Genomic DNA, 13,807 nt, shown 5'->3' on the forward strand with positions numbered 1-13,807 from the left:
TGCACCTGCACCACAGAACTGGTCCTGCACTGCGCTGGCACCAGCGACACTTTTTCAGGACTGGTGCCGTTAACCAGCTCTGGATCGAATAAAGCTATTAAAACAAGTGCCATGTCTAGGCTCACTGTTATTTATAATAAATTTTTCTTGTCGCCGTTGTTCCTTGCACATTTTATGTCAGAAGTTTTGAACGCTGCTCTTAAAGGAGTAGACATCAAATTTTGGTACTGTCATGAATTGAGAGGTCGCAGCAAAACGTCAGGAAAAGAGAACCGCCATAGCAGGCATTAAGAACTGAACTGCCCATGCTGTGCGCAAGCTGTGCTTGCGCACAGCATGCGCCGCTCTAACTTATTTTTCTCTTCTGCTGCGAGTGCTAGCGTCAGCGCAGTGCAGCGTAGGTGGGTGCTACAGGGCCCCCACACCCAGAAGGAATGGCGAAATGGACATGCCAAAGAGGCAAAGATGGGGCTTGTCTTGGCAGTAGATAGATTGGTGGGTACGCCAGTGACATCCATAGGAAGCTCCTTGGGAGGCGTCTCAGGGTACACCGGTTTGAGGCAGTCCAGCTCTCGTGACAACCTCTTCACGACCACCAAGAAGTATGGCCGCAGACTTGGTCGGCTTGCGGAGTACACAATACTGGCCGTCATAGTCTGTTGTATGAGGCGCCTTTACATCGTCTCACCTTAGAAAAGCGTGCGTTGAAGACTCAAGGTCAGGATTTATGAAAATGCGCTGGTCAGTAGATTGAGAGGTGCTGTATGCAGTCCTGTAGGCGCTGGAGGTATTTCTGGGGCTGGGGTGATGGAGTCGAAGAAACAAGTCTCCGGAAAGCCGTAGGAGTGAGCCAAAACAGAGCTCAGCCACAGAACAGCCAAGGTCTCTATGCAGGACAGCTTGTAGATAGAGAAGCACCACAAGAAGGTGGTCGACCCAGTGCTCTCTGTCCAGGCATGCAGTGAGGGCAGCTTTGAACTGGTGATGGAGCCCCTCGAACATTCCGTTGACACAGGGATGGTATGTGGTGGTAAGTAGATGGCTGAGGGAACCGAACAGGGCAAATTCGAACAGCCAGCCACAGTCCGTTGTGACTATGCCAAGGCAGCCAAAGCATGAAACCTATGTTGAGACAAAGGGCTGTGCAACTGTTTCTGCAGTGATGTCCGGAATGGGCACAGCTTCGGGCCAACAAGGGAAGCGGTCAATCATAGTGAGGACATACCGGCAGTCATGGGACAAAGGAAGCGGCCCAGCCAGGTCGAGATCGATGTGGTCAAACTGACAGCCAAGTGGCAGGAAAGGCTGTGCAGGAGTCTGGTGGCAGGTCACTTTGGCGGACTGGCAAACAAGGCACGAGCAGGTCCACTGACAAACATCGCTGTTAATGCTTGGCCAGACGTACCACTGCGTGACGAAACGGTGGCTCAGACGCTGGGATGGTAGATGTCGTGAAGGAAGTGGAAAATAGCACAACGAAAGGCATCCGGAATGAGGCGGCAAGGTAGAATCTTTGATAAGTCACACTAGAGCGATCCAGACACAAACGGGTGAGGCACGAGCTGCAGACAGAGAGAACGGGGATGGTTACGCAGCGCTTGCAGCTCAGGGTCTTCAAGCTGCATGCGGACCAGACGTTCCCAGTCTACTGCAGATAGATAAGTGCTTGCGGTGGCAATTCGAGAAAGGGCATCAGCAGCCTCGTTGTCAGTGCCTTTGACGTGGAAGATATCTGTGGTGAACTCTGACATCCGCCAGGACATAAAATTGCTGGCCATCCAAGAATTGCCGGAAGTGCTGGATAGTGGAGTAGATGGCAAGGAGCTTACGGCCAAAAACACAGCAGCAGGTCTTGGCAGGCTGGAGTTTTCAGAGAGAAAAGACCCGGTGGGTGACACTCGAAGTCAATTTGCTCCTGGAAAACCATGCCAATGGCCACGCTGGAAGTACCCACCATGATGCGAATGGGCACACCTTTCCTCATATGGATCAGGACTACGCCTCCTGCGCACACGCAGTGATATGGGTGGGCCCACCCATGTCCCTGCGTGAGCAACGGCTTGCTTTGTGGCCAAGAAGGCGACTTGGGCTTCAGAAGACCGGGCAATGGCGGATGACAAGTTCCTTGCCGTGCGGATAAGGTCGGTCAGTGGGTGCAAGAGCTCAGCACAGTGCGGAATAAATTGCCGAGAGAAATTCACAAGACCCAGGAACTCATGTAGCTTGTGGAGGGTAGCGGGTGCTAGGAAGTCCTTTACGGCACGGACATGTGAAGACAAAGGACGAATTCCACCCACCGACCCACCGAGATGTGGTGGCCTAGTAACTCGAGCTTGCAAGACCCGAAGATGCAATGCTGGGCATTGACGACCAGGCTGCATTGTTGGAGGCATTGGAAGAATTTCCAAAGGTGACACTTGTGATCTCGCATAGTAGGACTTGCGACCAATATGTCGTTGACGTAGGCAAACGCAGCTGGGAGTCTGCGCATCACCTCTGCGATAAATCGTTGGAAAGTCAGCTGCGTTGCGTAGCCCAAAAGGCATTCGCACATACTCAAACAGTCCGAACGGTGTAGTGATGGCAGTCTTCGGGATATCGGCAGGCTCAACGAGGATCTGGTGGTACGTTTTCACAAGATTCACTTTACTAAGATCTTGCAGCCTTCCAAGTTTGTGGTAAAATCTTGGATGCATGGAAGAGGACAGCTGTCATGGAGCATGTGAACGTTGAGTGCCTGGTAGTCGCCACATGGCCGCCAGTCGCCCGGCTCTTCCTTGGACACAAGATGTAGAGGTGAGGCCCATGTGGTGGAGGAAGGGCATATGATACCCATCTGAAGCATGTGGTCAAACTTGCGCTCTGCAATTGCCAGGCGCTAAATGAAAAGGCGGTGCAGACAAGCTGCAATGGGTGAACCACGCATGACAATGTGGGGTGTGACGCTGTGCTTGGGTGGCTGGTTGAGGTTGCAAGGCTTGGTGACCCCTGGAAAATCCCTTAGGACCTTGGCGTACAGGCACGGTGGAATCAGTGTGTGGATCCCAGTACGAGCGACGGCCGACACCATGGCTGTGATGGAAAGGCGCACTGTGCTGTTGACGAGGCGATGTTGCCACGTGCCGACGTCCAGGTCGAAGTGGGTCAGGATGTCGGAGCCGAGGATTGGCTGATGGATGTCGGCGAAGAGGAAAATCCACTGGAACATGGACCACAGTCCAAGGTCAAGAGTGACGGAACAAAGACCATATGTGGCAATGATGGTTGAATTTGCCATACGGAGCATATGTTTGGTAACTTGGAACTGCAGTCAGCCTTGGTAGATGGCAGCATGCTGAACCTCGGCACCAGTGTCGACGAGGAAGCGCAAGAGGGACATCCGGTCCTTGACCAAGAAAAGGCAGCCTTGTTGAGGAACGAGGCAACATGCTGCCGTCAATGACCTTTTGTCGGGTTTCCTGACCAGATGCATGGTGAAGTGCATTTGCGGGCGTGGCGCTGGAAGGTGCAGTGATGCCAGCAGAGGAGAGCTGGGAGGAATGCACGTGCAGGTGCCGATTGGGGAGCAGGAATGGCAGCTAGGATATGGGGAGGGTCCACGCTGGCCATGAAAGGACGTCCGAAGGGCGTTGAATAAGGTGGCGAGCTGGTTGATCCGAGCCTCTAACCGAGATATGGCGGATGGCTCTGGCCTTGAGGAGAGGGTGGTAACTGAAGGGGGAAGTTGTGTCGTGAACACTATCGGCTAGGTTGGCCAGGTGGTCAAGAGCCATGTCCCCTGCAGCAACCAAGGTGAGGAGAACCAACTGCGGCAACACTGCAGGAGCAGGTCCTTCGACAACACACCGTTAGCGTTGACGTTGCTATCGCCTGGAAGTTGCCGCATGCTTATGAGCAGCTGGGAAGGGTCAGCAATCGCCCAGCTCTTTGCTAGTGAGCAGGTGCTGGAGGTACACACACTCGTACGCTGTGGTGCAGTCCAGAATGCTCTGCTTAAGGCGTTCATATGGGGTATTGCCCAAGGAACCAGCGATGACATCCACCACCTCATGTCAGGAGACAGGTTGGAAATGATGTGGTGGAACTGAGAGTTCTCCGAGGTGACATGGTGGAGATGGAAGGTGGCTGCCACTTGGGCGAACCACACCTGTGGGTTCTTGCGCCAGAACAAGGACAGGAGGAGCTTGATGGCTGCAACATCCCGTGGGCACGAGGCAGCGCCAGACGGAAGGTCACCCGAGGGCTTTAGGCTGCTGGGGTTTGTTATCTCTTACACCGGAGTCAACTTTATTTTGCTCTCCTTCACAGCAGGCACCAAGGCACCAGCTGAATGAGCTAGTGTCAGCGCCTCATCGGTGCGGCGTACGTGGGCGCTACAGCACCACATTTTCTTCTCGGTAATGATGCATAAGACCGCCTGCATGAATCACCACATGCTATTCACGTATGAACGGTGGAATACCATATTTTTCAGCGTGCAGTAAAAGCACGTTAATTCGACCCTGACGGGACCACGGAAAGTTTTCGAATTATCAGTGTTAAAATATCGAATGCACAAAAAAAAACACGAAATATGCCCCAGCATGGCGTACCTTTATTTACCAATGAAGTTTGTAATCATCATCTGTTTTTTGGGGCAAATTTGAACGACAACAATAACGCTTATTGCTAACAGATGCTCCGTGGCACGCGCACCATTAGAAATCTGCTCACAGAAGTCCTCCCGCACGGACGGGGCTTCTGCGACATCTTTTACCGTGCGCTTCGGCGATTGAGGCAGTCTTCTTCCGATGAACAATCATTGCTGGCACCTGTGATCTCCTGAATTATTTCGTCCTTAGTCAGCTGCCCTGCGACTGCGACTCCTTTATCAATGGTCATGTAATCCGCAAGCTGCGCGGAAGAAGGTAAGACGTTGAAACAGCCGTCGTCTTCTGTGGTTAAGGTTGTGTCAGCTGTTTCAGATGACATTTCCTCCGTGCAGCAGTCTGGTGGCACATAACCACTGTGCCAGAAGCAGTTTGCTATAATTGCTGCAGGTGTGTTGACCCATTCATGTGCCAGAATGTTCGAAGCGATGAGGAGCCTACGGTCGTACTTCTTCCCAGCTTCCATACACAAAAGCATGCGCCTTACACGTGCTTTCTGTATTTACATCTGATGTATTGAATTATGCCCTGATCTATGGGCTGTAGGACTGCGGTTTAATTCAGAGGGAGAAACACCAGCTTGATACACTCAAGGCCAGACACCTTTCAGTGAACATTACAGTTGTCAACAATCATGAGCACCTTGTGTTTCTTGACTCCAAAATACCAGTCAAGTTGATGTAGCCAGGACTGAAAAAGGTTCAAGTCATCCAAGCTTTCCTGTTAGCTTGGTAATCAACAGGAAGGTGCCTCACAATCTTGAAGCACCTCGGCTTCTGCACCTTTCAATCAATAAGAGCAGCAAGCGCTCTGTTCCCGCCAAGTTGGCAGCAAGTAGCAAGGCTCTTTCCTTGCTGCATTTTCCTGCTTTGCAAGAGTCACCTTTGCATGTGATCATAGGCGCTGAATATGTTCCTAGGCGTCATAAGCAGCCAGGTGTTAACGAAGCCCGATGGTCCGCCACTCCTCGATCACTTCGTTGACGGAGGCTCTTTCTCCGCACACAATAGTCAGACTGTGCCAGCTTCTGAAACGGGCGAGCCAACCTTCAGAAGCTTTAAAATCTTGAATGTTCATTTTTTGTGGCGAGCTGTACAGCCTGGGGACAAATTAGTGGCCTACTCACAGGGAGATGTGCCTCACGTGCGTTTGCGACCCATCACAGTACTGCTTCTTGGAATTCCGGGTGGACCGCTGCCCGCAGTTGTTTTCTTTTGGCATTGAAGGTTCTACTGTCGAACACCTCCAAGTGACTTTTTTCATTTTTGACGTATGTGGCCAAGGTAGCTCTTTTCACTTTTTATTCCTCCACCACGTCGAGGCGTGAAACGCTGTTCTTGAGTGCATTTAATAGTTCCGCTTTAGTGGCTAGGTCTTTCACCTGGTACTTCGGCCGCTTTGGCGGTGTCGCCATTGCAGCAGCACACGATGCGATGGCAAGGCGCGCAGGCACAGCACGCTACACACTCAAAAGCAGCACAGTAAACACGCTGGTGAAGTGCAATGAGCAAGAAAGGTTACTTAGGGGGGTTAAGTAACCATGACTGTAGCAGCAAAACGCATGTGGCGACGACACATGCCAAAGCGAGACTTGTTGAAGATAGGATAAATACAATTACGACACGACTACGCAAAGGTAGGGCTAACAAAGGCAACAAAATATTCGGACGCCGCTGACCCCGCTGCCATCGCCTCTTCTACCCTCGCCTTCCCTCATACTGCTGATGGCGATGACCGTACGGATCGCCTACGCTGCATTTTCTTTTATGGAGCTATGTCGAATTAACTGATGCTCACTAAAATTTGTTTGAATTAACAAGAGTTTCGCCCCATAGACTCGTATATTTTTGTAGGGACTAGGCTCGCACGTCGAAGTATCCGATTTTCCAAATTAACGGGGGTTGAACTACTGAGCTTTCACTGTATAAGTCGAACTTTTCTACGAAAACGATCATCTAAAATTAGGAGTGCAGACCTATACTTGCAGCTGACCTATCTGCGGGGTATAAGGTAGTTTTGGCCTAGCTGCGGATAGTACGTACCCCTCCCAGTGCAAGTTACCGAATGAGGCATGGAGCTTCACGTGTACAAAAAAAAAAAAACAAGTCCATTCTACTATTGAAAGTTGGAATTGCACACCATTTATCCGACTGGCTCGCACTGATGATCGCGTCCCTGTACACGCGGTGACCAACAGAGACACTGCAGGCAGTTCAGTTAGCCTCAAGCCACACGCGAGTATGGAAGGTAAGACGGCATCGTTTTATCACCTCCGACAGCTGGCATTGCAATTGCATTGTTACGCGTTTATTGCTTGGGGCTACATGCACTACGATTCCATACCCCTGGGAAACTACAAAGTAGTGTGGTAGCAGGTTGGCGGTGTATGCGTCGACTTATATATTTGGAGTGAACTTTTTTAGGCCATCGAGGGCTGCGAGTTGGGGAGTCGACTTCTATTCAGAGTCAACTAGCAAGTGCCAATATATGGTAATTTATAATGCAATTTCATTATTTTTCTTTATTTTTCTCTGCCCACACTAATATATGTCAGCCCACATTATTTCTTTCTTTTTTTCTCAGCCCACACTAATATATGTCAGCCTACATTAGCCTGTTGTGCGATAAGAGGTGCGGGCTGGGCAACATTATTTTTCTTCCTTTTTCTCTGCCCACTCTAATATATGTCAGCCCACATTAATATATGTCATTCTATAATGTGCGGGCCGGGACACATTTTTCTTATTTCTTTTTTTTTTTTTGGTCCCAATATAATCTATGTCACTATATTTCAGTTTCATTTTCAACAGCTGAGCAATGGCTGTAACATCAAGGTTATAGATCACATAAGGCATCTAAAAACTGATGATACGGCTGCTGCTTCATTATCATTCTGGCATAGTCATTTACCGGTTGTAGGCAAATATCACATGGTGATCAATGTATACTAACGTCTTAAGCATCACTACAAAGAAAAAATATGCTACCAAAAGTGTGGTGTCTACACTCCGTTAAAAAAGGGTTATTCCTCAGATACATTACTTTCCTGCAACAAAATGAGAGATAAAGTCCTCACAAAAAGTTGCTTTCACCGAAATGACAATGCAAAAAGTAGATAGCTCAGAAGCAAAGAAAAAAAAAGCGCTAGTGAAAGATATTTTGACGCCTGCTAATTTCTGTCCATTTCGTCAACTTCTACCTCCTGCCAGGAAGAGAGGTTTATTATGGTTTATGTGGGTTTAATGTCCCAAATCAACTCGGGCTATGAGGGACACCGTAGTGAACGGCTTCGTAAATTTTGACCACTTGGGGTTCTTTTACGTGCACTGGCATCGCACAGTACACAGGCCTCTAGAATTTCACCTCCATCGACATTCGACTGCCGTGGCTGGGATCGAGCCCACATCTTTTGGGTCGGTAGCTGAGCGCCTTAACCACTTGAGCCACCGCAGCAGGTTTGTTTGAACAATATGCAGATAATTCAAAGCTTTTTTTAATACCAGATATGCATGGAATGGCTTAAAGGTGCACTAAAGAGAAATCTGAACTCGCCTTTTACCGTGGGCACTTTATCTACATAATCCGAGCAATCTTAGACACTTCACTGTCCTATGCGGCTGCATTCCCTAACTTAAATCGAATTAAACACCCTGGCTCCCGCCTTTTTTTTTTAACTCCACGCTGAAGGTAGGAGGAGTCAACCAACGCATGGAGTGCCTTTCAGCCAGTCCTGTGGTGGCTTCACTCTCACTTTTATTTTGTTTTTTAGGTTTCTGTGAATAAACAGCTTGTTGCAGACAACATAGCCACAAATGAGGCCCATGGAAATAAAAATGCCCGTGGACTCTCATTTACGTATCACTCCGGCGATGGCAGAGTGGCAAGCTGCCACGCGACTGGCTGAAAGGCACTCCCCGCATCGGGTCACTCCTCCTACCTTCAAAAAAAGGCGGGAGCCGGGACATTTAATGCGATTTAAATTGGGGAAATCGGCCGCACAGGAAGTTTCTAAGAATTCTCGGAGCGTGTAAATTGATTTCCCGCGGTAACAAGACGAGTTCATATTCCTCTTTAGTGCACCTTTAACTTGAGCACAGTTTGAAAAGTATGTTTTAAAAGAAGTGAGAGGCCAGAACACAGGAATTGGCTGGACATTTTTTGCAACTTCTCATTAACAACTGAAAACCGTCAACACACATGCCTGTCAGTATATAATATTAGTGTATCCTAGGCACATGAATTTCAGCACTCAGTGAAGGTTTAAAATATGCGTTGCTACTTCCATCTCGTAGAACAAAATAAAGCTACGCAATGTTGACAAGACAAGGTAAGGCAAAAAGCAGAAGTTCTGATGAACCACAAAGGGCAAATCAATGGCATCGTGGTGTTTTGCTAAATTACTATAACTATAGTTATGAGAACTTGAAACTGTGAAGCAATAACTGGACCATCTGCAGTACAGCCCAACATATTTGCATGATCACTTGCACCACCGAATGCTTAGATGATCATCAGTGTCCAAAAAGCACAGGTGATACATTTCTAAATTCAAAGCATACAGCTTTCTATTTACACCCCTGTACCCCACAATTTAAGCATGCATGAATGCACATGCAAGAAAGCACCATTACCTGCACTGCGCCATCTTTACACATAAGCAGACATTGGCCACAAAACCACTTCACACATTTTACATGCCAGACATATACCTGGCAAAGACCAACACCCAATTCAGTCCCAGGACAATTTACTATGCAGAGAAGGGAGAGTGCTCCGACTAAATGAAATTTTTATCTGGACAGAGGGGTTACCCATCAGGTTGTAAGCTTGCATGAAAAACAATAAAAGATGAGTTCATGAATATCACTACAAGGGCTGGTCACTACGCTCCACCCTGGCTATCTGCCCAACTGTGAGAAGACAACCTGAAACAAGGGGATGTAATGCAGTAATGAGGACCACCATGACAGAACAGTAAGAGCAGCGGACATACCTGGAAACACCCGCACAATCTTAGCACGATACCAGTGGCCATCTTCTGCGTAAAATGCTGCACAGCTCATTCCTGGTCTAGCTGTGAATCCTTGTCGTCGAGCGCTGCAGCTGTAGTGTTCACTGTGGGTACACATAATGCGAGGTGAAAAAATAAAATATCGAGAAAAAAAAACTCATCCACAACTGCATATCACTACTCAATTTTATAACTTTTTACACCTTCACTAGTGCTAGTGTAGGAACCTGGGGCCCCTACACATCCACAAAATAAGGGCAGATTAATTCCTCTTCACACAAAACTGATAAATCAAAGCAAAATGTTTCAGGAACAAGGATTCAAACAACAAAGACATAAATGAAACAGCTGTCTAGCAACAATAATAAGGTTATCAACTGGAGCATGCCACCATATCTTTAATTGTTTGAAATGCTTGCGTATAGAAATTTTGTGTACCACTACCAGGTAGATGCTCTTGAAAAAAAATATTTAAATTTTATGCTAAGGCAAACAGTAGAGCATTTCTTTTTGCAGAAATAAAAGAATTCAGTGGCTTCACCCACCAAAACCCAAGTACCCATAGGATCTACTGCTGATGAAGTGAGCTTGAGACTTACTGCAGTTTTCTCAGGAAGACCTCCAGTTCTTTAGCAGATGTATCCAGCTGAAGCCAAAACTCTGCAGGATTCTTGTAGAATGAAAGAACAACATTCTGCGTAGAGTTCATAATATCTGGGCTAAATGTAGGAATTTCATGATGCACCAGTTTGCTTGAATCTTGCCCAGCACCACTTGTGCTGGGAACTAATGTGCTACTGTAATACACTCTCTCTGGTGGTGGTGGAGAGGAGACAGAAGTGCCACAACCGGCTGCTCCAGTTTGGCTATCTTGGCTTTGTACAGAATGTGGTGCAGTAAAAGGAATGTTTGGTTGTACTGCGCATGATCCAACTTCGGCCGATTTGTCCAGATCATTTTCTTGCTTATAAAAGCATCCATCACCGTGATCAAAGCCAGTGATGCTGGTTGGTTCAGCTGAAGGCTGCTGCTTGAGCGTAGCAGACACCCCGGTAGCACATGCTTCAATGCCCGGAATCAAATGTTCGCTTTCAGGCAAAGCAGGTGTCTTTCTAGCATATACAATAGGTAGTGTTTTTAGCGAGGACACAGTTCTGCAGACTGCACGATCTGTTGCCAACACATCTGGCAAATTTTGATGCTTCAGATGGAGAAGACTTGGAGCCGATGCGTATCCAAGCAGCTCGTCACACAAAGACAGATGCGGCGGTGATGCCTCTGAAGTGCGTTGTGGCTGAAAAAAGAATTAACCTTGTCAGACCTTTTCTGATAGGAAAGGAAGGGGGTGTAGGCATGACTGTTTCAAAAATACGCTTCCCCTTTATAGTAAGCTGAAGTATAAAATACTACTACCCAGCTCAACACTCTCAAGTAAGGCAAAAGCCTTATAGGCCTAAAACGGTACACAGACAAAAGTATTTTGGACGAAGCAAGCACGCGTCCCTACTGCACCTAGGCACCTTTCCGCAAGTAAACTGATAAATGATGAATGTTTTGATTTTAAAGAGGCCCCGAAACACATTTTCAGTGCATTGTTTTGCCCGTTAGTTGCATAGAAGAAGTTATAGTGATGCAATTAGCATCGGTCGTACCACGTATACTCCTGTTTTTAATATTTTAATTAGCTCGCAAAAACAAATTCATGGCACTGACGGTGTCACCATACAGTGGCGGTTTTTAGCATCGGATATGACATCACGGAGGGCGAGCTTTATGATTGGGTAAAGAGTGAATATACTGCAAATTGTGTTAATAACTAGAGATACGTTTTGTCAAGTTTTTGTGTTCTATATTACATTAACAAAACCAACTTGTTTGCCCTAGATAAAAGCACTGTAAAGCAAGTAAAACAAAAATACACCACCAGAGGCTCAGGCTACTTTTCGCATCGACGGACTTTGCGCCTCTCTAAACATCCTACGACCTAGCACTAACACTTATGGGTACTCTCTATGTATCTGAGAGAGAGCGGCTTTGCAGAGTTGATCCAATCGAGCCATTGCACTCTATATGCATTCGTTTCAATCCCAAGGAACGATGCGTTCAGTTCACATTTAGCAGACAGTGCGCCTCGTCAGCTTGTGGAGGATCACCGGGCGGCGGCGCCAACGTTCCCGTCAACAGCGCACACTCCTTGCTCGCCGTGATCAACCAGCGCGCTAGGGGCGATGATTGGCGGTAAGCAGTAGCGGTACGCGCTATGCTAAATGTGTCTGATATCTTGCGCAGGCTGTCACACCGTCGCAGTATCTCGCGCTCAAGATGGGATCTACAAGTAAGGGAATGTCACTGATCAGTGTTCCCTTCTGCGCCGTCGTGGTGACGATGAAACATCGCTGGATCAGCTGGGCGTTCACATGGTTGTTGTAACCATGCAAACGGCGCCGCCAGTCTTGGCATGAACAAATTACAGAGAACAGGCAACCATGGAGTGTAAACTTCCGCCACGTGCTAAGATAGGCTGTTTTGATTGGTCGCACAGTGTGTCGTCATTGGGAGAGTAAAATGAGAATGGGAAGCTGCGCGAAAATAGAGTTGAGGGCAGCATTTTGTTTGCTTGTATTTTGAAATTTCTTCATTGAATAACCCCCGTTCCTATGCATCGATTCTCGTAATTCTTTTTGAGTCAGCATCTGTGAGACAAAGAATCCATCCGAAGTGTAACCGGCATCCGTTCAAGCGGTGTTTCGAAGCCCCTTTAAGGTATCATAACTAATAGTGCAGACAAGTCAAATGCCACTGACACCAACCATTAATATAACACCAAAATATTAAAAACATTTATCGCCGACAAATGAACAAACAATGCATAATGGCACAGAATTACCATGGGAAGATATGCAGTGCTTATGTTGTGATGGTAGAAGCAGTGCTTGCCCGTACTCCTCGGAAACCCTTACAGCCATTATTTGCCATGTTCCATCACAGCACAACCACTCTGTTACATGGGAGGTTTTGTATGCTGAAAATGCTCAACTGAAAAGTCCATGACTGTATCCATACTTCTAGAACTGGCCTGGCAAGCTATACCGGCAGACAACAGGCCTTTCAATGCATCATGACATTGTGGCAAAGGCTATTTTTAACCTATATGATACACTGTGTTGTGGACCCCACACGCTCTTCCGTCGCAAATGTCTAGACAAAAATTTTACGGCAGAAATGATTACCTCGCCTAAGAAAATTAACAGCCTGCTTTGCTCTATATGCAAACAAACACAGCACTGGCAGCCATATTTTTTTTCACTAGATAGAAAAGAACTCATGTGCATTTGTATGACTAAAGGGATGATAAAGGGCTGCTTGCAACACCATATCACTCCGCCTGAAGCACAGCCTTGACACTTCTCATTGATCCCCAATATCCACTACTTTGGCTTGCGAGGCTAATCACAACCACTGGGCTTCGAACTCAGCCTGCCATTCTGTTTTGTGTGAGCAGCTCATCACAGATGCTGTGCTTCATTAAGCGCAGCTGGTTTTCTGCTCCCATTCCTCCTCCTGGCTCAACAAATGCTTCTCGACATACTACACACTGTACCTCTCTCTGTACCTATCTCTGATCTCTGTACCTATCAGTGAGCGAAAGCACATATGCATACATGGCTATATTAGAGCACACTAAACACGTTCACTCTTGCTCAATCATTTTTTCCTCCTGCTGCTGCCCACATCCTACACAAGCAGCTGTAATATACTCTCCTTCCTTTCTCTTCCATTTCACTTGCTCCTACACCTCATGAAATTATGGCTGTCAGATTCTGCGAATTCTGGGGTAGGAATGCAGGTAACATTAGCTACGTTCCACTAAACATTAAAATGAAACACGAAGCTTAATGGGGCTTTGAAACACCTCCTGAGGGAGTACATAAATGCGCCGAATCACTAGATTCTTTCGTCATGAACACCCGAGCCAAATAATACACTTCTACACGCAGCAGAGAACCCACAATCACACACGAAAGTTGGAGAGTCCTTTCCAGCGACTTCTTCATGCTCGTGCCCTCCTCCGTCGCACACTGCTGCGTAACTCTGTTAAGAGATGGCTACTGGTTAGATTCATTCAGGCTTTACACAGCTACCATAG

At 47.4% G+C, this 13,807-nt stretch overlaps 1 protein-coding gene across 3 annotated transcripts in view; it reads right to left on the reverse strand.

Annotated features, from left to right (window-relative positions):
• LOC144114920 (uncharacterized) overlaps positions 1 to 13,807 on the reverse strand; it is a 100,466-nt gene that overhangs the window by 69,229 nt on the left and 17,430 nt on the right. For all 3 annotated transcript variants that reach the window (XM_077648950.1, XM_077648947.1, XM_077648949.1), the window contains exons 4-5: positions 10,260 to 10,954; positions 9,643 to 9,764 (exon numbers count right to left, since the gene is read on the reverse strand). In XM_077648950.1, coding sequence (XP_077505076.1) covers positions 9,643 to 9,764; positions 10,260 to 10,954 — 817 coding nt within the window. The remainder of the gene's footprint in view (positions 1 to 9,642; positions 9,765 to 10,259; positions 10,955 to 13,807) is intronic.

Source organism: Amblyomma americanum, chromosome 1, assembly GCF_052857255.1.
Source record: "Amblyomma americanum isolate KBUSLIRL-KWMA chromosome 1, ASM5285725v1, whole genome shotgun sequence".
NCBI lineage: Eukaryota > Metazoa > Arthropoda > Arachnida > Ixodida > Ixodidae > Amblyomma > Amblyomma americanum.